The sequence below is a fragment of the Aphelocoma coerulescens genome, chromosome 18, assembly GCF_041296385.1.
Source record: "Aphelocoma coerulescens isolate FSJ_1873_10779 chromosome 18, UR_Acoe_1.0, whole genome shotgun sequence".
NCBI classification, from domain to species: domain Eukaryota; kingdom Metazoa; phylum Chordata; class Aves; order Passeriformes; family Corvidae; genus Aphelocoma; species Aphelocoma coerulescens.
The window spans coordinates 3,227,605-3,250,776 of record NC_091031.1 but is presented as its reverse complement, the minus strand read 5'-3'; the positions used below and the strand labels follow the sequence as shown (position 1 = coordinate 3,250,776).

At 49.9% G+C, this 23,172-nt stretch overlaps 1 protein-coding gene across 7 annotated transcripts; it reads right to left on the bottom strand.

Moving 5' to 3' along the window:
• Positions 1-888: 888 nt before the first annotated feature.
• CACNG5 (calcium voltage-gated channel auxiliary subunit gamma 5) lies at positions 889-16,641 on the bottom strand. 7 transcript variants are annotated; one of them, XM_069032955.1, is made up of 8 exons: positions 16,552-16,641; positions 15,416-15,577; positions 11,604-11,908; positions 5,261-5,564; positions 4,622-4,708; positions 3,616-3,756; positions 2,857-3,002; positions 889-2,451 (listed from the first exon to the last, which is right to left on the bottom strand). In XM_069032955.1, exons 4-8 carry the CDS (start codon positions 5,466-5,468, stop codon positions 2,194-2,196), a joined length of 840 nt encoding a protein of 279 aa, XP_068889056.1. In that variant the 5' UTR covers positions 5,469-5,564; positions 11,604-11,908; positions 15,416-15,577; positions 16,552-16,641; the 3' UTR covers positions 889-2,193. The 7 variants fall into 7 exon arrangements, with proteins under 7 accessions (XP_068889056.1, XP_068889061.1, XP_068889060.1 ...); XM_069032960.1 differs by having other exon boundaries at positions 5,261-5,485; XM_069032959.1 differs by having other exon boundaries at positions 11,604-11,781.
• Between the last annotated feature and the right edge of the window lie 6,531 nt (positions 16,642-23,172).

Sequence of the window (23,172 nt, the reverse complement as noted above, 5' to 3'; positions counted from 1 at the left end):
ACATTTTAATTTATAAAATGAGTAATTCTGTGTTTAATCAGTGCAAAGGAAAATTCCACTTGGGGACAGGGACATCTCATGATGCTGCACAGGATTAATCCACAAGATGACTCCCCAGTGTGCAAGAGTGTGGCCATGGGAGAGCCCTTGTGCCTCAGGGCATCAGCAGTTTTGGTGATCCTAAACATCTCCCTCCCAAGAAGGACTGAGAATATAAGGATCCATCAAGGGCAACATGCAAAGGCAATAGCCTTTGAGCCACCAAAAATCACCAGCATCAAGCCCAGCAAACCAGACCAGGCCCTGGGAAACTCAAAATGATTGCTTGTGAACTCCAGTGCTTTTTTGGAGCCAAATTCACACTGAATATGGAGATCCTGATGAAAAACTGATGGTTTATCAGGCTGGGCCAGGTAAGGAACAGCAGATTTGTTTCTCGATGGTGGGGCTGGGTTGTGCTTTAGTGCTTGAACCTTCCCAGCAGCCAACCTGTCACTTAAAAACAGGGACTTAAGTGAGAGGGTCATGCTTGTGGGTCATACAGAAACTGAGGGTAAATAGAACTGTGTCTACAAAAAGATGCCCTGATTTTAAAATTTTACAAATCAGGAGTCTACCCAGATATAACTAGAGATGCATTACTTGCTTATCTGGAGGAACTGGGGAGGAATAATCCTGTTCCAGAGCTAGCTGGATATACTCCTGCAGCGATGTCCTGTGGAATGGGTGTTGTAATGGATGCAAACAGTGGTGCTGCACCAGGACTTGGCCCCTACTTTGGAGGAGTTTATATATAATAAATATTTAATAGCAAATAATAATATTAAATAATAACAACGAAGAGGTGCAACATCCATTACACAGTGTGCTACAAATGAGGTTAAAACTGTGTATATTCTATTTCTTTTAATTAACAGTAAGACAAAACAAGCTCAAATATACCACAAATCCCCAGATGGTTTTGTTTTGCAGAAGGGAAGTTTTCAGAATGGTTTAAAATAATGAGAACAGAAATAAAGTTTGGACAAAGCTCTTTCTCCTGCAAGGCGACAAGCTGGGGCTCGCACAAGGGATCACAGCTTTTTACTTCCCTGCCCTTTGTTTTCCACCAGTGATGCTCTCCCCTGGCAGCTGGCTAGGGCCAAAATGCCAAAGCATCAAATGAAATTTTAAAACTTAAAACCTCAAAATAAAGTTTATGTACACACACACAAAAGCAGCAAAAATACCATTTTCTTGCCAAAATGTAATATAAGCCAACTACTTTGCAGCAGTGGACTTGTATCAATAATCTCAGCCACATCACTTTACACCAGTTTGGGATCTTGCCTTTCACTGAAATAACTTCTGGCCACAATTTTTCCTAAATCCTTCACTTAATGTTTCCCACGGGAAAGCTGTAGGTTGTTTTCCACTCAATGCTGCACTGAAATTCTCCCATTGACACTTCAGACCTCCTGTCTGTAGGATGGCAGAGGAAATTTGTGTGCTGGAGCCACCCCTGAAGCCCAGCACCCCAGGGTGCCTCCAGTCTAACATGGGATTTTTAAGCAACAGTTTGCAAGTGGCCACAGAGGAACAAAAACCTGCTCATGTCCAAGCCTGATGAGATCTCATCGAAGGATGGCTATTTCCCATTCCAGCCTGGTTGGAAGTGATATCCAGCAGTGAGAGATACCAATCAGTAAGTGTTCAGTCGAGATGAAATTTCTATTTTTCTAATGCTGGTTACTTCTTGGAAAGTTATACGAATCTTTTATGCCTGCTGGCGCTCAGGCCAGTAAATACAGAATTCAATGATACAGTTGAATACACAAACTGTAGCAGCCTACCTACCTACACCAAAAAAATACACCGTTTTTTCTTTAGTTCTACTCTATTTTCTTTTTCCTGCTCTTGAGTCCAGCCCTGGATTTATCCCCCAGGCAGAACTGCTGTTTGCTCAGCGGGATGAGCTGAGAGAAGAGGACTTTGGAGAGATTCTTAGTTATGCAGAGAGGAGTAAAACAACCCAAAAAACAAAGAAAGGGATATATCCCAATTCTCTAGGTTACACTACTGGTTATATAACCAATCTCTCTGGTTATATTTACGCTCCTATAAATAGAGAATTGGCCTGAAATAGTGGCCTAAAAAAAGACAAACGGAGTCGGGATGTGGCGACCATTGGAGTGGGCGTGGGGCCGGTGGGGCTCAACACGGGGACGAGGACATCTGGTCGTAGTCGGGGCACTTGAGCAGGGCTGGGTAGTTACTGTTCATCTGCAGGGACGCCTCGCTGGAGATGTCCGAGGGGCTGCGGCCCCGTCCCCACGCGTCTGGGTGCAGGAACTGCCCTGAGTAGTCGGAGCAGTTGCTCAAGCGGGGCCGGTAGAAGCCAGGGTGGGGTCGGTAGAGGTCCTCGGCCGTGTAGCGCTTCATGAACAGGTACACGGACATCACCCCGGCACTCTGCGGGACAGAGACATGGCCTGAGGCCCTCCCTGCCCATGGCTGCCTTCTGCACCACCACCCAAACAGGACAAAATAGAAATTGCCTTTTTTTGCACTGCTGCTGATGCTCAAAAGCACCCGAGGGCCATTACTTCCCTGCCCCATGCCTTGGATCTGTGCAGTAAATAATGTGGCACAACCACATCTCCTCCTCTGCTTTTCATGCTCAGCATCAAATTGTGATCAAATGCCCCACTAGTTCTCCAGGGTGGGTCTGTCCCCCCATACGTCCCCTTCATGCTATGTATTACCCCTCTGCCCTCACAGCCCTCCCTTAAACCCCATCTGAGCCCTCTTTTTGCCAAAAAGCCTCAATCTGCCCACCCCTGGGAATGGGATGTGCTTGTTGCAGGGATGTGGTACCTCTGTGAGAAGGAACGAGATGGCAGAGAAGGCAAAGGACCACCCATATTTGTAATTGAAGAACGACTCCGAGTCCTTGGTCCTGTTGAGCATCTCGTCGTTAATGCTGGATATATAGAGGACCAGCCCCACCACCAGTGACAGACCTGGAGAAGGACAGTGGGGAACACTTCAGGGATGAAGCTACTGAAGAAGCACCTTCTTGAAGGCCTGACTTTTGGGGGAAGGTAAAAAAATTGTGGAAGTGTGCTTGTAATAACTGGGTAAAGGAGCTGCACTCCTGCTGCGCTAACCCAGGGCACTCCTCTCATTCCAGTCAAACATTCCCTGTTCAGGGAAGTCTGTGTGCACTGGGAGGAGGGAGCTGGCTCCAGCAGGAGCTGCTTCAAAGCTCAGCTGTCACAGCTATTTGTTTAGCATTCGCACCACACCATAAATAAAACATTCACTTTTCTCATGTACACACAGCCCAACTGAGCAGTTTGAAGTTGCAGATCTCTCCTGTGACTGATGTTCCACGAGAAGCATCCTCTCCCCCAGCACCTGCTCCTGCATGAGTGGTGGGGGCCTTTCCCCTCATTTCCACAAATGAGCTCTGCATCCATCCCACAAAGGCTGATCAGGCTGTGGGGCTGAGCTGGGAGTGATGACTCCAACAAGGAGTCACCAGGGCAGGTTAGGAGAGCACCAGCAGCTACCAAAGCAAACGAGTTCCATGCTCAAGGGCTGTCAGGAAAAAACCTGGCTTGCAAAACTCACCTGACAGGATGAAGAATATCCCCGAGACGAAGGCGAGGATGGTCCTGTGAGGCCGGATGTGGCCAATGTTGCTCAGGATGAAGCCGATGAACATGAAGAAGAGGCTGACCAGAGGGAAGGGGGTGGCTGAGCGGATCATCTCTGTGGAGAGAGGAGCAGAGGGAAGTGAGAACAGGTTAGTATTCCCTAAATAGTGCAAGAAATGGGCTTAGCTGGGTGAGAGGGCTCCAGTCCTCCTGCTCGGACCATGTTCTATCTGGGTTTCTCTCCTTGCTAATGAGCTGAGTAAAACATAGAATTATGGAATCATAGAATGGTTTGGGTTGGAAGGGACCTTACGTTCCAACTCTCTGCCATGGGCAGGGACACCTTCCATTGTCCCAGGTTGCTCCAGGCCCCATCCAACCTGGCCTTGAACACTTCCAGGGATGGAGCATCCACAGAATCTCTGGGCACTGTGGCAGTGTCTCACCTCCATGGTGTTTGCATTTCTGAGGGTTCCTGTGTGGAGTGTTGCATAGGAAACCATCAGAACCTGCATTTTTCTCTAGCTTCACTGGTTAAGTGTTTGCAGAACACTTCTGTTTATTAAATCAGAAATGACTGCAGAATTCATCATGAGAGTTGTGACACTCCATCCTTAATTCATCTTGCGATATAATGGGCAAAATTGCTAGGGAATAAAAACAGCTGCAAATTATGGAGAAGAGACTAAAAAGCCAAACACTGCGATGAACATTAGTGCTGAATAGCCAGTGACAGGAAATTGTACAGCTTAGAGCCTCCATGGGCATCCTGCCATTAGAAAGGGATGTCCCCAAAAGCTTAGGAGCACACTGGGTAATTCCCATAGTAAAAAATGTAGTTGCATCCTTGTGTGGCAGCACTGTCGAGGAACTCAGAGCTTCTTCGGCAAGGACACAAATGGGATTTCTTGGGGAGGTTCCTTAGTGACCCCTTGGTGCTTTGCAGGATGTAAAGGATGGAACCCCATCAAACCACTTACTCAGGACATTGATTGTGGATTCAGATGTCAGCTGGATGTTCATGGGCATCACATATTCGATGGTGAAGCACCGGCCACGCTCCTCACCTGCGGCAGACAGATAAAAATGTGAATCCTGAAGCCAGAGCGTTTAAGGTCACCCCAGGGGAGATATCAGAACTCCTCAGTTCTCCCCTGACTTTTCCAAAGCGGTTGAAACTTTGTGACATTTCAGATTGGTCACTTTGAGATTACTGTTCCCTTGGGTTCTATTCAACTTTGTCCCTGCAGCCAAGTTGCTTCATCAAACTTGGCACAGACAGAGGGACTGGTCCAGCTGACCTGAATCTAAATTTTGCAGGGATGAATTGGAAAGTTTTTAGCTGCTGCCCAAGGCATCATGGCTGCAGCTCTGGAACAGGGCAGGGGGCCTGGCAGGGCAGCAGCAAACTCACCAAAGCCTGTATGCAAAGGCACATTTATGCTTTGGACTGTTAAAGTCGGGCATGAGGCAATGATATTGCTTGCCAAAGGTTGTGCCTGAGTTTGGAAGCAGAGATGGGCAGAGACTCTAAAAATCCCCTTTTTCTTGCCCCTTTCCTGCTGGATGGCACTGACACACAACAAACCAAGGGGATATTTTTGGCTGGGAGACCATACCTGCCAGAAAGCAGACCCTCCAGAGCCCTGAGTGCAGCGACAGCTTGATCTCGGCTGTCTGGTTTTGGGGCTGGACGATGCCCTCCTCCAGGTAGAGCCAGTAATCAGTGCTGACGGAGATGCCCAGGAGGCCGAGGCCGCAGACGGCGAACACGCTGCTGAGCAGGGTCAGCGCCTTCCTGCTGCAGGCGCTCATTCCCAACAGCATCGGGGGCCTGGGAGCAGCTGCGGGACACGGGAGGAGCCCTCGGCACGGGGAGCAGGGGTGCCAAAGCTCTGCCCTGAATTGTTTGTGTAGGCTGAGCTGAAAGGAGCCATTAGAACAATCACTGACAGACGGAGAGTTTGAACCAAATCCCACCCTACTGCCGCCCCGCGCCGACCCGCGGCTTGGGATGTGGGAATGGCACAGCATGGACGGGCCGGGAGCAGCTCCTTGGCTTGTGTTGGATTTGCTGCAGGTGAATTCCTGCTGCTCCAGCCAGAGCTGGCACTGATCCCCCCAAGGATGGAGCTGAACCGCAGCATCTTATCTATGCGCAGAGCCTTATCAAGCGCTGCCAGTTCCCGGCACAGGAGCTGCTGAGGATCATGGACACCGCACTCAGGGATCAACAAAGCTGCTCATAACTGCTGGGCCATCCCCCAGCCCTGAGCAGCTCCCATCACCGTCCCACTCCCCTCCAACATTGCCATTTTTCCACTTCCAGGGTAGATTTACCCACTAGGAGATCATGCTAATTTTGCAAAAGCCATGCTATGTTTATGACATCATCAAACAATTCGAAGCGGAGTGGCATGACATAATAATCAGCCTTTTTTTTTTTATTGCTCTTGCCAGAGCTGCCAGTACCCTCCCTACCCACTCCCACCTTGTGCTTTGGAGAGAGGTGGGGAAATGGGGACAGAGAGCTGCAGCCAGGCCCTGGGCAAACATTACAGGAAAACCTTCCCTCACCCCCATGTCACTTACGTATGTCATCTTTTTTTTATTATTATTATTTTATTGCACATTTGCTACTTTGAGGAAATTAGCAGTTCCTATGATGCCCTGCAGACTGATAAAATAGCACCAGAAATCAGAGATCTTGGTGCAGTGGAGAAAAAGTTAGATTAGTATGGGGGGGAAAAAACCACAGCAACAAAAGATTAAAGGGATAAGACCAAGAAGGAAAAAGATGTGTGAGAGATAGTCTTGTGTGGAGAAGCAAGGAGCAGATAGTGCTGCTGACTGCCGCTATAAAGGCAGAATGAATCACAGGTAAGTGCCGTGTCACGTATATTTTCCAAGGCACATTTTGCTGCTATTCAGCACTGCAAGAAATAAGGAAAAAATATCTAAATTCAGCTAGACAACAAAAGCTACTGACTCGAGAAGCAGGCTGCATCTTCCTTGGACTCCCTTTAGAACTGCACTAGCTTTGTTTCACACCCTCAAGAGTGGCTCCATCACTCCTGTGCTCCCTTGGTGAACAGACTGCTTGGAAGAGAAGTACTGTTGCTGTTATCACTGCAGTAAAGGTGGTGGGTTTAGTGATTAAATCACAGACACAAATTCTGCCTGGCTCAGGAGATGACAACTCCCTGTTCCAACACGGTGGAGCAGACTGGATGAGGGTGTTTTTTTCTAGTGCCTCAGATGCAAATATATTAATTCTCACTTGCTTACAGTGACACTCAGAGATGTCAAAAGTCCTCACAGTTTGTACTTTTACACCTGAAAGCCTCCAAGGATAATGCTGTACTATAATTCCCTCATGATGTAAGCGAATAGATGATGCTGAGAGAGGTTTCTTGCTGCTCCAGCACTCTGGGGAGCTCTGAGCTCTTGCAGTGTCCATCCCCAGCACTTCTGTCTCCCAAATCCACAGCTCCCCACACCTGTCCTGGGCTGGATTTGCAGCAGTTTCATTTGGATTAACATTAAGGAAACTTGTAGTTACTGTGGAGTCCAAAGAATGGCATTTACTGAACAGATGCAACATCCAAGGTCTGTGTGCCCCTCCAGCTCACTGCTCTGGGCAGCAATAAGAGAGAAGAGCAGGGAATGCCGCTGGAAGATAATCAAATTCTTGAGTGAAAGACAGAGAGGGAGAGAGAGTCTTTAATTATCGCATCCGACCCCAAGTCCAAAGCAGGCAAATACATCTTGGTAGGAAGAAGATGTACTTGCACCCTCAAGGCTGCAACAGCTTTGACAATTCTCTTCCATATGAAATTAAGGATTTGGCTCTTCCTGTGTTCACACTTTGCCTTTTCCCAGAAGGTTCCAGCCTACAGGAAGGGGATTGCTGTCTCCAGACAGCCCAAGCAAGTGTTCCAGCTCACAGTCCTGCAAGCTTTCCCTCCACCTTTGGCTTTGCTAACCAGCCTCATTTTCAGTGTTGTTATTTAATGCTTCCCTCAGCTAAAGAAAAGTAGGATGTGTTCCCAGGAGGAATACCTCCCTGCTAGGGGAGCAAGGAATGAAGTGCTGAGAGGATGCTCAGATTCTTTTTTCCCTGAAGAATTAGGAGGCAGCAGCTAAAGAAGAAACTGGTGGTTATGGGGCAGAGAAGCACATCAGCCCTGCACCTGCCATTTCCAGGAAATATGCCATTTCCCATCTCTATAGATTCCCATTGGATTCAGCAATCAAACAGTCAAAACACAGATCCTCTGGCTCATCCATTCTTTTCCCTAGCTCAGCCAGAGCCATATTTTCTAGTTGCTGCCTGAAAATGAACAGCATTTACTACAGGGTGTCTCATCCCTCTTGGCATTTTGGTGCCAAAATGGTAAAAGGAGCTGGAATCTATTCTTGGCTCATGTATCATCAACAACCATCCTCCCTGCACATTTTCGTTAATAATGAGCCAAAAATCATAGTAGGGAGTATGTGAAGGTCCAGATAAAGCCACTCAGAGGGAAATAATGAAGTATTTCCTGTGATTTGTTGTCCACCAACATCAGGCACTGGAAAATAGACCCATTTGGTCTCATTTCTGTTGGTGTGACACGAGCAGCAGGGGCAGGGATTGGGCGTCAGAGCTGCACCTCTCAATTGCCTCATTCCTTTTTCCTCTCACACTTCAATCTCCATGAAATCACGGATACATTAGAGACTGACGCCTATTACTGCCTCGCTGGCACATAGAATCCAGGCTGTTGTGACAGGGGCAGGGATGGTGCAGAATGTCTGCTTGAAACAAACTTTCCCCAGGTCCAGTGCCTGGAGAGTTCACAGGGCTCCCAAGTGAAAGGTTTTTCAAGGACAACAACAGGAACTGGCTTGATTATCAGGAAGGATTTAGTTCACAATGACCTTTATCAATTGTGTTATGCTTCCTATGGCTGTTTGGTTTCCAACAGGAGCTGGATTTTAAATTAAATGAACTGAGCCCCAAAGATTTCCAAGAAATAGAACCTTAGAACTGTTCCTGCTCCTTCGATCACACTGTGCCTTCTGGTAGTAGTCCAGGGAATAATAAGGGCGGTCTGCAATGCAATCTGCTGTCATTATAATGAATTTCTCCTTGTCTTGGAGAAACAGTTTCTGATGGAAGCTGCACATGGCCCTTGCTAGGCCTGAACCCTTTGGGAAATGAAATGAGTATTGTTTCTAACACAGTTCACCCAGATCTAGGAGTAAGTCCTTACCTATTGCTGCACAGTCACAGAAAGAAAATATCCTGGCCAGATTTCTGAGCCCACATCTGTGACCTAATGCCAAGCACAAGCCGCTGCTCTGGGCTATGTGGATGGGCTGATAAAAATGAATATATCACTGGTCAACTGCCTGGACAGGAAGGGTCACATCAATAAATCACTGCTCTGAGTTCACCAGAAAACAGCAGCTCCCTCCTGCCCTAGGTAAAGGCAGAAGGAGCAGGGCCAAGCCATTGATTTTTATGTGGCATCATTTCCAATTTCCTGACATGTGGGAGGAAGAGAAGCACTGCCAAGGTTATCAGAGCAGATGGGAGGTAAGGGTTTGTTTGTGGAGGGGTGCTGAGATCCAGGACAAGCCTGGTGGCCTGTGGCTGTGGATGCCTGGTCCATGCTGCAAGCCAAGGGCCAAAGGAAATCAGAGATTCAGCCATGGATCTGGAGTAGTGGGAGAGGTTGAGCAGAACATAAAGGAGAAGGAATGAAGCTGGTGAAAGGGGAGTAGGAAGCCCACTGAGTAAGCAATGGATGTACAAAGAACATCAGGGACCTGGGTAGGAGCAATCAAATGCAGGAGAGCGTGAGCTGTGATGGAGCTGAACTGAAAGGACCAGCCCCCACTAAGCTGCAACAAGAAATTGGGCTGGCTAAAAATAAAGGGCCTTCGAGCAGTGTGATCCCTTTCTCAGGACACAACACAGGCCATGGATGTGGGCAAAAAAAATAAAATAGGTCAAGGAGAGCAGCTCTTTCAGAACAAAACTTCTCAGAGCTGGCAGTGCTCAGGCAGGCAGGACTGTGCCGAGGCCACCACTGCACTGTCACTCTCCTTCAGACAGCACAACTCACCCTGGCTCCCTCAGGTGCAAATCCAGAAAAGGCTGATTTGGTTGTTAATAACCCTGGTGAAACAGAATGATCCCAGTGAGCTCATGGAGCACCCAAAGGGTGCAAAATGCTTCAGTTCCAAAATGGGGTGTGCAGGATGCAGCCTGAGCCCAGCTGAACTGGTGCTCTGTGGGTTGGCAGAGAGAGTTGGACTGGTGTGAGGAGCACATGGGGAGATGACTTTAACCACAGCTGAGGAGAGGAAGAGGAGGAGATGGTGAGGGCAGCACCCACGGCTCCATCTGGGATTGCAGGAGAAGCAGCTCCACAAACCTGACCTGAAAAACTGGGCAACCGGGAAAGATAGTTTTGGTTTTGGAATTACTGCTTGGGAAGGAACAGTCCTTTCTGAAGCTTGGAAAAGGTGTGCTGCAGGCAGGAGAGGAACACAGGGCTGCTCTGGTTCCATACAGTAGCTGAAGAGAGCAGGGAAAAGCAGTGAATCCTGCACTGGTACGTTGAGAAGGAAATTCCCGCAGAGGATATGGGTTGGAGCTGTTCCACAGGGTTCCCAGGTGCCCTGTCCTGGGCTGCTGGCACCTACCACCTCCACTGGCACATGTGGAGACAGAAATACACCAGGCAGCTTTAAGAGCTGCATTAGTGTCACACAGAAATGTCAGCTCAATTTCTGAGAGAGAAAATACTTGTTGGAAAAATTAAGTGCAGAAATAAATCCTTTTGATGTGGAGGAGGTTTAGCCTGATATTAAGAAATAAAACAGCCCATCTCATGGCAGTTTGAACAAGGGCTTGTAACTGTGACTACAAGCAAACAAACTTCAAAGGGATCAATACTGGGCTGAAAGCTTCCCCTCAGCTGGGAGCAGCAGCGCAGCACTGCCATTACTGACGGATAGACACGGCAGCTCTGGATCAATGGGCACACTGGGCTCACAGGCTCTCCAGGGAGGGTTTAAAAATAAACAAATGAATAAAAACAAGGCTGGTTATGAGTTATTTAAGCCTAGATTGAGCCACAGCAATAACAAACCTATTAATTTTGTGCTTGTCATCACACACAAGGAACACCTGATAAATAATCAGTAAGAAATGATGTGTGAGCTCACACACTGCAAGGCTCACCACTGACTGGTTCTGGTAATGAGATTACTTGGGATTTTCTCTCTTAAACTTGTCTTACATAATTTTTCTGAGAAGTCCTCTTTTCCCTAGCACTTCCTGTGCTTCATTTCTTGCCAGAGTTATTTTTTACAGTTTGGTGAAAAAATCCTGCTATGGCAGCGCAAGAGTGATGGATATGCTGTAGAGAAGCACCATAACTTGAATCCCCGAGGCTGACCCACTTCCCTCTCCTTCTTTATCCCACACCAGCCTTTTTGCTGTGGACTGCTCAAACCCTGCCCTTTTGCCTGGGTCAGGTTTGCAGAGAGAGTTGTTACTGATAACTGAGCCCACCTCAGCTCCAGCACCAAATATAAGGAGATAAATGATATTCCCAAGGTCAAAGGAGCAGCAAATGAGATTTATTTCCCACCCCAGCACTCACACCAGACCCTTTCCCAAACAGGCCACCTCCGCCACGCTGCTGCACTTGCTGGAGTGATGGCTCTGCTCCAGTTCTTTCACACTAATGGCTTTGGATGAAGCCAGCAACTTCCAGCAAATAAAATCATCGACCAAACAGCCCTGATGGTCCTGGTTCACACACTGCTGGCACAGCCCGTGTGTGTACAGTCAGTCTCATTCACGTGGTCCTTCTGGATCCACAGATATCCCCCACAAAACTTTTATAGAACCCATCCCACCCACGTGTCTCCTTTTTCCTTGGTGTTTCAGGCTCTTACCTCTGTTAACCCCAGCTGAAGTGATGCTTTGGCAAGTGGGGCCCCTGTGATGGGGCTGAAGGTGGGAAGAGCAGTGCTGGCAGATCAGCTGTAAGAATGAGGGTCCTTGATGGATGCTTCAGCTGCTGGATGGTCTGGGAGAAGCTGGAACGGGGATGGCTTTGGAAACAGGCAGGACCTGAAGAGAGGGCACAGCCTCAGCTCTCCCCCTCTGACCGACTCGCAGGAGAGCTGCAGGGAGCTGGGACACAGGGACAGGCAGATGGCAGGCAGGTCTCTGCATTCATGTGCTGGCAGCTCCTACCCTGGGGTGTTGTAGAAAAGCATTACACAAAGTGCATTTCTCAAGAGGGAAACAGGAGCAAAAGCTCTGAGCTTGAAGTATTGCTCACACCCCCACGTCCAGCTCTCCAGGTCTAACATATATATATATCTGTTCAAAGTTTACAACCCTAACAATAGCTGAGCCGTGTCTTTGAGCCCTTCCCAATGTCCTCTCTCCCCCCCAAATCTGACACAGAATTCTCCTACTCACAGTGTGTTAGAATGCTCACAGTCAGGGACCTGAGTCAAACTGCTGGTTTCAATACCCTACAAAGAGCTGCAAAAGCCAAATAAAAGAGGGAAATATCTAACGCTGCAAAGCAAACCAGCTGGGGACTGTGCTAGAGGAGCTGCAGAAACCTCGCTGCCATGGGAGTGGTGCCTTCCCATTAACCTCTGCCTGAGGTACATTATGGCTCGTGCTTTAGATCCCAAACACATGAACTGCAGTAACCCAGCGATCCAGTGACCCTGTTCAGGCTGCAGCATTGTGGTTTCCTCTGCTCTCCTCTGGGATAGACCCAGAGATAAGGGAGAGCAGCTGGCTCAGCTGTGCACATCCATTCACTGCAGCACCGAGGTTGGGCTGCTCTGGTGGGCTATTAAGGCTTTAATAGCCGGTCCTTTTTCACTTCCAAGTATCATTTAAGTTGGCACAAAGTCCTACAATAGCCTTGTAGATTAAAAGGGGAGAATAATCCTCTTTCTTGCAGCTTTTCAAGGTTTCTGTGTCCTTCCAGCAGCAAGGCAGGTAATGATTGAAGTAGTCAAGCACCTCTTCTGTAAGATACTGATGTTATTTTAAACGGAAGTGGGTGTGAATACAGCCCCCAAATTCAATGTAAGCACCTCAAGAGCTGTGCATGAAATATGTCTGGGCTGTAAACTTTTATCGCGGCAGAAGGTCTACGAAAAGCCCCAGGTAAAGCCCAGGCTCAGGAGCTGAGGCTGCTCAGCAGAGAGGGGCCAACACCCTCGGTTCCTTCTTTTCCCCTTAACGATCAGTGCATGCCAGCTTGAGCTAAATTAAGCATGCTGGGAGGTAACAATAGCATCAAGAGCTAATTAAAGCTCTTGCACTGCCCTGTGTTAGTGGGTACCTGAGCTGGGGAGGCAGGAAACCACAGCTCTTCCTCCACTCGCACTCTTCTTGCCAGTGCTGTCAGCTGGAGGGGTTTTATGAACATTTTCAGAGTGATAAATGAGAGAAAGGCAGAAATCCCCCGAGGGCCCTGGGCTCTCCGAGCACTGAGGGCTGCAGACAAGCGGCACACTGGGCAGGCTGCACGTGCTGGCCACGGCTGCAGAGACCGTGCAGCCTGCCCAATGTGCCCTCGGTGTGATTAAAGATGATGGATAGCAGGGAGCAGTGCCTTGTTAGCCAGGAGATTGCACTCCCTCTTCCCTGCTTAGAAACCGGTTGTACTGCAAAGCCTTGAGCGGCGAAATGATGGCATAAAGAAAGCGCACAAGGGCTGTGTCATCCACACCTCCTGCAAACGACTTCATAACCTGGTGACACTTGTGGCTGCCACTAAACCCAGTGACCAAAGCCAGCAGCTGCTGCATCTGGCTTTGCTCAAGCATTTGGGACACAGCTCCATGGAAGCTGTTGGTGATGTCTTCAAGCACAACTCCTCAGGTCTGATGCTGAGCAGCCAATAAAGTTTGGTCCCATTTTCACATAGGAAAGGTCTTTGCTTTGTGCAGCTTGTTGGGCTTAATAATCAGGAATATTAATGTACATAACAAGTATTTATACATCACTGAAGGCACTAAACTTTCTACCACCCAGATTTTAGCAAGATTTGTTACCAATTCCAGTATTTAACAGTAAACGTCCCAGCAGACAGGGCAGGAAAACCCATGCATGACATGGAGCAGCCTGAGAACAGGCACAGGCACCATGAGCTGGTCAGGAGGCCATGGGCTCAGCTGTCCTGCTCAGCACAGGAAAGTGCAGCCACATCCCGGGAAAGTCTGTGGGAACAGGCAGGAAATGGACTTGGTCTCACTCTTCTCCATCCTTCCCCCAGGCCAGCATCTATGCCCAGGTGAAGCTTGGCCTGGCTGTGTGTACCTGGTCTCTGCCTGCACTCCTCTGTCATTCCCTTTGTACCACCAGGTTCTTGTTCCTGTGGCACCCACCCACCAGCACCTCTCCTGCCACCTACATCCGACCTGATATTCCCAGCCAGAGCTGCTGCCGGGAGAAGGAACATCTGTCATAATCATTTCATGTCTCCCAGGAAGAAGCCAGGGCCACCTGTAGGGTTTTGAGAGTGAGCCAGGTCCTGCCCTGGCAGACCTGAGTCTCTGCTCCCTGCGGATGGGGATGTTACCAAGCAGCACTGGATGGGCACTGGGTGGGAAAATGAATTATCCAGAAGTCATCCTGGGTCAGTGGGTGCATCTGCTGTGCTGCTCTAAAAATGCCCTTGGTGCAGCCTTGACACTGCTCTAACGAGGGTTTTCACTGATAAGCAATGATATCTCCCTCATTAATAACAGAAAAACTGTAATTCCTGTCTTCCTAAACGACCCTACACAAATTCTACTCATCTGTAACAACCCATTTTCTGAGCCCGTTGATAGCATGTGTGCTGTCCTTTGACAAATTACATTTTGCCAGTAAATATTTTACTACAAATATCTGAAGTTGTGACTATACATCTTTAAAAATCAGTGTGACCCAGACTCCAAACCATCTTTCTAGAGCACACCTAGAAACCAACCTCTCTTTAATTTCAGTGAGATTAAGATCCCTGGATAACTAGATGATGGGGTCTAGGTCAAATGTTATTTTAAAAATGCCATGTTAAACCTGGGGGTTTGAATCTTCCCAGCCGATTTAGGAAAAGCTTCCCGGTTCTCACTCCAGCCTTGCACAGTTCGCTGATACCATTGAAATCTCTGCAGGCTTGTGCATTATTTCTCTTTTGTATTTCATATTCCCTCCCCTCTCCATAAATAAAGCTGAAGCTGCAAAAGCTGTGCTATGGATGCTGCCAGGTGGGAATTCATTCAGCTCAATGAATATATTCAACAGCTACAAGAACACAGCAAGGGATCGGAGAAACCCCCACACAGGGACATTTCTGTCCCCTGGATGTCACATGGGGCAGCCTGAGGGGAAGGTGTGATGGCACAGGATGGGCTGCTGGGAGCCAGTCTCCTGCCCTTTGGCTTTTTACCTGGGTCACGGCGTGACAGACTGAAATGTTCTTCTAAAACAGCGGCAGAGGAGCCTCTGAAAGGAGCCCAGACATGAGGCACTTGTGAAAGAAAAGGGCAGCAGTGATGGAAACATGGGAACGCTCCTCCAGCAAAGCTGCCAGCCTGGGTCATGCCACCAGCACTCCCTGCTGCTGCAGGAAACTCAGCAGAAATGCTCTTTTTTAGCTGAAATAGTCCTTTGCAGTGGTCTTGCTGAAGCAGTGCTATCTTCAAGGAATGCACCATTCTTGCTGCCCCTTCCAAAGGCTCACCTGGACCATGCAGGCACCGACGAGCTCCGACGAGGCCTCCTCTCCCCCAGGGGGATTTGGGAGATACACAGTGCTGACAGCGGTGCCGAGGTCAGACCCGCTCCCCGGGCACCCCTGAGGAGCTCCTGCTTGCTCCGTGCCTGGAAGCCCCAACCCTAAAAGCTGCAAAAAGCATCCCGCGTCAGGGGCTGATGAAGTTTTATGAAATGCCCGGCAATTAATCAAGAGCCAAAGGACGTGTCAGACCCTCCCTGCTCCCCGCGGCGGCTGAACCACCACATTTCACATTTCGTCACCTTCCCCAGGCTGTGAATAAGGAGCGCGTGCAGGAGTGAGGACAGGCTCCATGTCCCCGTTCCCTGTTCATATGATAACACATGATCCAGCCTTTCCCCTCACCCCCCCGGCACTTTACTTCACTTAAGAACCAGGTCAGGTTTTTCTCAGATAGTCTCGCTCAATTCACACTCCCCTCTCCAAGGGGTTTGCTACACTGGAAAACAGTCACAGCCTGACTGCCCGCAGATTTTATATTCCCTGGGAAAAATACACATCCGTTCCTCAGCAAAACGTTCAAAACTCGCCGCTGAGGACGGGGATGCTCTCAGTGCCCAAGAGATGGCCTCTGTTTGAGCAGCCTGGAGGGGAAAAGCCCATGGATGAAGCGCCGGGATTTTCCGGCTTCCTCGTGCTAAGGTGCTTCCGTCGGGAATCGGGCGAAGCCAAACGCCGCCGCCCGAGTGGTGCCGGTCCCCAGGCAGGGCACACGGGCACGGCACACGGGCACCTCACCTGGGCACCTCGCCGGGTCCGGCTGCGCCTGCCGGGGTTCGCTGCGCTCCGGAACCGTGCTGGGGATGCGGCGGATGCTGCCCGGGGCGGTGCCCGCGCCGCCCCCCCGGCCGGTTCCCACTCCAAGGGGAATATGGAAAGCACAGGGATACCTGCCTTGAGCCCTGCGCCTCCGCACCCAGATCCCTCTTCCCTCGGCTTTAAACTTTCAGGGGTTTACATTAAATTCAGAACCCCCACGAAGCCACCTCCTGGCCCGTTTCCCCCCCGTTCCCGGGGCAGCCTGGCCCGGACACGGGAAGGAGCCCCAGCCCTCCCCTCCTCATCCCGGTCCCGGCACTCACCGGCCCCGCGGGCGCTGCTCCGCTGCGGGACGCGGCCGGCGGCCCCGGGGATGCTCCACTCCGCTCCGCTCCGCTCCGCGCCGCGCCGGGAGAGCCCGGGGAGGAGAGGGCATCACATGGCGCCGGCGGGGCCAGCCCACCTCTCCCTCCCCTCCATGCCCCCGTTCCCTCCCTCCCTTTATCCCTCCTTCCCTTTCTCCATCCTCCCCTTCTTCCCTCCCCCTCCATCCACCCCTTCTTTCTCTCTCCCCCCCACCCCCGCTCACCTCCCTCTATCCCTCCTTTCCCCGTTCTTGCCTCTCCTTTCACCCTTTCCCTTTATTTCCCCACTTTCCCTCTATTCCCCGCTTTTTTCCTCCTTTCCCTTCTTCTGCTTCCACCCGTCTGTCCCCAGTCCCTGAGCTGGTGGCTCCCATTCACCACTGGGGCAGGGGTGGCAGCCAGCCCTGCTCCTGCCCCTCTGTTCCTCCTCCCTTCCCTGCACCCCCAGCCCCTCTGCGCCCCACACCTGGAAAACTCTGCTCCGAGTGCTGGGTGGGCTGCCCTTCCCAGGATATGACTCCTTCGGGAGCTGGGGAAGGGAAAACTGGCTCCAGACACCAGTGTCAAATCCACAGCTAAGGACACAGCAGACGGCGGGAAGGGTTGGAGGGCAGCAAGCCAGTGTGCTGGAGAAAGGCAGCTTGGCAGGGCTGGGACCATGGCAGGGAGAGAGCCAGGGCTAAAGGAGAGAGGGACATGGGCAGATGCTGTGGGCTCTGGAAACCCCAGCCAGGCTGAGTGATTCAGCCAAAACACATAGAAAATGAGAGGCTGAGCTAAGAAAAAGGATGCAGCTCCATGAAGGTGTCCAGCAATGGGACACTTCCTTGGATACCCTGGGAAGGACAAGAAAAGGGTCACACACCATGCAGCAACTCCTGCTGCAGGAGGTGCCAGCCCAGGAGCAGGGCTCAGGGAGCTCATGGACACCATCCCAGCACCTGGAGCTCGGGATTGCAAGGAAATTTCTGCAGGGAGAGCTCAATCTCTGCAGGGGCTTTGCACACATGCCACGGTCCCTAGCTCCCAGTTTTCTGGCTAAAACCTGCTGCATCTTTGCTGAGGTGGCCCCAGTTAGCAAAACATGACTGCTTTAAATAGAAGAACTCAAAATAAAGTGAGATATGAGATGCGGAGGAGGTGTTGTTGGGTGGCTTGTTTGGAATCAATGGAGCCATGTGCTCAGGCTTGTTGAGCTCTGTTTGATTTACAGAAAGAACAGAAGCTGATGCAGATGTGGAAGTTTCGATTTCTTCAACCAGAACATGTAGAGCCCAAAATAGGCAAGTTCCAGGTCCAGACTGGTATAAAACTGCCTCCCAGTAGGAGGTTTCTGGTTATTTGTCCTTGAGGGATTGCACCAGATAAGTTCTTTCACACAAAGTTACAGCAATACTTCAGTTATAGTGAATTCAGCATGTTTTCCTGGGCTCTTATTCACATTTGAGGAATAATTTAAAGCAGCAAATCCCTTGGGGGTTTGACAGTAAGGACAAAGCAGGGATTTGGTCAGCAGAATGGGTTCTGTACTGGAAAAGGCAGCCAAGGGGGCAATGCCCCCTGGGACTCCAAGGGGACAGAGGCTTCCCTGGGATGGAGATCATGAGCAGGAATTACCAATAAAATCACAAAGCTACAGGAGGCTTGTTAGAACCAGATGTGCTGTCAGGGTAGATGGTTTTAACACAGTAATTGGCTGCTCATCATTTTCCTTTTCTCTATATTGTTAAAAAAAACCCCAAACAAAGCAGACCTTCATTTTTCTCCAGACAGACAACCTGCTCTGTTGCTGCCTGGGCTCTGGGCAGGGTTATTTGAATACAACACAAATGAAACTACGGCTCCCACAGTGACATAATTAACCATTACAGTGTGAGAGGCCCCCAGCAGCCATGCATATAATCAATTATAAATACACATTTTGAGTTTCAGTTTCTTCCATTCCCCTTTGCTTCTATGCAAATGTACTTGCACTGAAACACTCAGGTGGGTTTTCTGCTGCTGCTTGTCCCATACAGCAACTTCTGCCCTGGCAAAGCACGTGCACAATGCCCACAGTCACACCAGGAGCATTTCCCACAGGCATTCCAGGGCCAGGATGAAGGAGAACACTAGTGTTGCCTCCCAAAACCCCAGCAGCACAGCTAAACTCTCCTACCTCATTAGCAGCTCTTAGCAGAATTCCTCCCCATAGCGTATTTCCCTGATGATGGGAAAAACCAGTGAAGTGGAAAATGCTTCTCTTGGACAGAAACTTGGCATGGCTGTCCCAGACAGGACAATCAGTACTTTACATCTTCTCAGCATCCCCCCAAACTTGGGGCAGGACTTTGCCAAAACCTGCAATAGCTGTTCTGGTTTATTGTTTCACGTAACACCGGCTGGCAACATCACTTTTCCTTCCCCACTTTTCACTGTTCCTTCTGGGCTCTTTCCTCCTGTGGATCCTCTTCCACAGCCACATGTGGGGCAAGTGAAGCTGGGTGGGATCTTGCCCATCACAGGGTGTTCCACAGCTGTGCCAGACTCTGCAGGGCTGGACTCTCCAGCCAGAGCAGCTCTGCCAGCCTGTGCCACTGCAGCAGCCTTTTGTACCGCACTCAAATCAGTGTGGAGGATTGAAGCTCCATGAACACCTCAGCAGCAGCTTTTAGGATGCACCCAAGGTCAAACCTTATTACTGAGGAGGGATTTGAGCTTCAATAGTGGCTAAGAACAGAAGTGATTCGTTACAACAGCTCTCCCTGGGCTGTCAGCAGTGCAATGGGGGGTGGTAGGCTCATCTCATTTCAGCTACAAGAGATTGATTCTGGCAGGTGACATCTGCAGGGATGCTTTTCCCTGGTCTTTTCCCTTTCAACAGAAGCCACTTCGAAGGCACTCAGGTTATTATGAAATAAAAGGTCTGGTCCTGTCAGCTTGGGCCACCAGCTGGTAGGAAACCTCAGGTTTGCCTCCCCTCCTACTCCCTCAAATTTGCTCCATGCTGACTTACTCAGACAGCAAATCCACCCAGCAAAGGGCAGTCACCCCTGAGCCCACCCATGGCTCTGACCTGGTGTCAGACAACAGCTACTGAGCAACTTTACCTGCACGCCAGGCTGTGAGAAGACTTTGGGCACAGGGAGGGGAGGTCTGCCTCAGCCAGCAGTTGCAGTGTTTGCCCGAGGAAAGAGGAGAGCGATCAGGTAAGTGCAACAAGCTGGGATGCTGGAGCTGCTGTGACTTGTGTGGGAGGTGACAGATGCTCCATGCCAGCTGCCTCGGCTCTTGCTATTTTTTGTCATTTCGTGGGCAGCACGGCCGGGGGGAGGCTCGGGGAGACGCCGGAGCATGGCAGAGATGCAGAGCAGCCCCAGCACAACACTCAGGAAACCCACGGGGTGGCTTCCAGCGGCTGGGAACCACTTGCTCAGGGAGACTTTTGAGATTTTTGTTTCTCATGGATGGTGTTTGTGGAGTATTTCACAGAGGGCAGCAAAACTGGCATCAGCAGCTTGGCTTTGGGATCCACACCTGCAGCACCCATGGCTCCTGTGCAGGTGAGATGGGCTGCTCCAGCCAGGTCCTGTGGTGTAGGGCAGGAGTTCAGCACAACTTCTGCTTATTATCCCAGCAGCATTATTGTTTTATTTTTCAAACACTGCAAACAGGGAAAGACATAAAACACAGCGCCAAAGAACACCAGCCCTTCTCCTCTCTCTGGGGGGGTTTTCTCATCCTGCTTGTACCATGACTGAATGAAAGGAATTAACTCCATGGATTGTTGGAGCTGCAGCTCCATTTGCTGTTTCCCCTGCACATCCCTCTGCCTGGATCCGCTGCTTGGGAGGAAGCGCAAGGAGAGGTGCCACATTATTTTTAACCCAGCACCCACATGCTGTGCGAAAGCCTAAAATAAATAAATGTGCAGAGCCTTTCGCAGCCTCCCCAAGCGGCTCTGACTCACGGAACAACAAAGGCACACATGTGAATGGAAGTTAGAGATTTTATTTAAAATGAAATACCCTCTTGTAATCATATGGGGCTAAACTGAGCTCATGAAAGAGAAGGATGTGCCAGTTCAGGAATTTTGCCAGGTGCAGCCTTTAGCCCCTGTGGTGTTCCAGGGCTGGCAGGCACCAGCACCCAGGCTGCCCGGGAATCTGAGCATCTCCACACGGGAGGGAAGGAGGTCTGAAAGGGCAGGGAGTGCCCACATTCCACCCTTTCACTGTGTAGGGCAGTGCCCTACAACGAGACAAGCTGGAATTGATTTTCGCTCACTACTTGTGTTTTCTGTTATCCTGATGCACAAGGAGTGGAGGTTCCACCAACTCACAGGCTCCCTCTGGAGCTGTTCCTGGGACTGGACCCATCCAGGTTCCCCAGCACAGCCCCACTGCAGCCACCCAGGCTGGCTGGAAAGCAGCTGCTTGCAGGTAGGATGAGGGATGGCTCTGGCCACAGCAATCCGTTTTTAAAGGTCATGTTTTGGAAAGAAGTTTAGATGACATTAATTATTAAAGCCTCGTAATGCTTGTATTAAGGGTAATAGTTTTCCATGTGATTTATATAGCACTGAAATTCATTACCAATCTTTTAATGATGTTAGTGTCAATCAGGCACAAGAACGCTAAATGACTTATCCCAAAAGGACCAGGAACTGATCCAAGGAGTTTTGGGATGCTCTCACTGCTGGCCTTTCCTTTCTTCTGCTCTTGCACTCCTTGCTGGTAGCTTTTATAGCTGTTTCTGATGGATGTTTCCTGAAATCCCACCTAATCAGCATCCCAGACAGTTACACATGAAGGAGAAGAAAATGAATCCTGTTAAAAGAGTGTTTCTCTGGAGGTGTCACTGAAAATGTTGAAGCATTAATGAGGTTTTATATAAATTGTTACAGAATGTTTTATATGGATTAGGAAGCCTCTCTGTTATGGGCACTGAGTTTTATGGAGTGTTCTGAAGAGAGGAGCAAGGTAAGGGGGGATGGATCAAGTCCTCAAACAGGAAAAATAGGAAAGATAGGACAGATGTGGACCAAACTCTCTCTCTGTCTGACACACACACACACACACACACACACACACAAAATTCATTGCCAGCATGTGAAGAGATGGGTGATTTTTGCCAGCCTTGATGGTCAAGAGTAAGATCTAAAATATTTCTAAATATTTCTAAAGCAAACTTCCACTGTGGGGTTGGTTGTTTGGCTTTTAATTTTCCTCACCCAGGTATGGTGATTTAAATTGGCTTTAGAAATATTTCCTCTCCTTCATCAGACTGAGCAACCACCTCTCCTGGGGTAGGATGGCAGGCACTGACTCAGGGACCAGTAATGAGCACTGGAAGTGGAAGCTGGTGTCTGACACTGTCCCCCTGGCAGCGAATGCAGCAAGTCCTTGGAGAAGGAGACAGCATTGACTCATTTCCCATGACATCTGCCTCATTCCATGCCCTTCTTTTGGAAAAGCAGGGAAAAAAGAAAGACAAAAAATAAACCTTTGCAGGAAACTCTGTGGGTCCAGCCCTGCCACTGGCTGATCTCCTGGTCAGATCCCCAATTTCTTTGGGTGCAGCACCACTTTGGGAAGGTGACAAGTGACAGATGCAGCCAGGGAAAACATCCCTTTGAGGACAAACCACCCACACATGGCAACAGCTGTCCTGATTTGGGCCCCTGATTGATTTGCCTTTGCTTTACCATGGCTCCCCAGGGAGCAGGTGGGATTATAATTACCTCGTGGTAATTAATGCAGTCATCATTTCAGCTACCCAAGCTGTTCTCAGAGGAGCTGGTTTTATTTGCAGCTCACACACCGGCTCTGCAAAACGATTCTGAGATTTCTGAATCAAATACCCAAATCTCTAAAGAGAGGCTGGGACTGGGGGAGGCAGGCACGAGCACTTGGTGTGATTTATCATGCTGGAAATATTCCTGATGGAGATGCTCTCATGCACGGATGTGGCAGGCGTGGCAGCCTCTCCTGCAGAAGCTTTTAACACTTCATTCTTCCCAGAACCACCAGCCTAATCTTGCCTGCTTAGAAAAAGTCAAACAAAGATGCACTGTTAGAGATCTTTTCCCCTTTTTCCCACCCTGTCACAGTGTTGAGCCTCACACCAGAGCAGCCCACGCGGGCCCTCACCACCCTATTGTGACAGCTGACTCATCCTGCTGGGAGCTGGGGGATTGTCCTGCTCATGAGACCACCGATGTGTGGGAGGGTGCAGAGTGTGGCCATGGGGTGGCCAGGGGCTCTCCCACCCCTGTGAGTCCATCTCCAGCCACCCACGCCTCCACCAGGCTTGTCTTTCCCCAAGGAGAGTGTTCAGAGGTTCATTCATGTCCAAGCTCTCACTCCAAAAGCCAATGGCCCCATGGACAGGCACTGTGGTGGTTTGGCCACAAATCTTGCCCAGCCAAGGAGCTGGAGATGCAGCTCTGGCAAAATGGAGAGCTGAGGACCCACTTCCTCCTGCCCTGGAGGCACCAACTTTGTGTCCATGAGCTCAGGGCAGTGATGCCTCCCCAAAATCCCTGTCCTGCTCTGCAGAAAGCTCCCAAGGTCTGAGATGTGTTCATGGGCTTCAGAA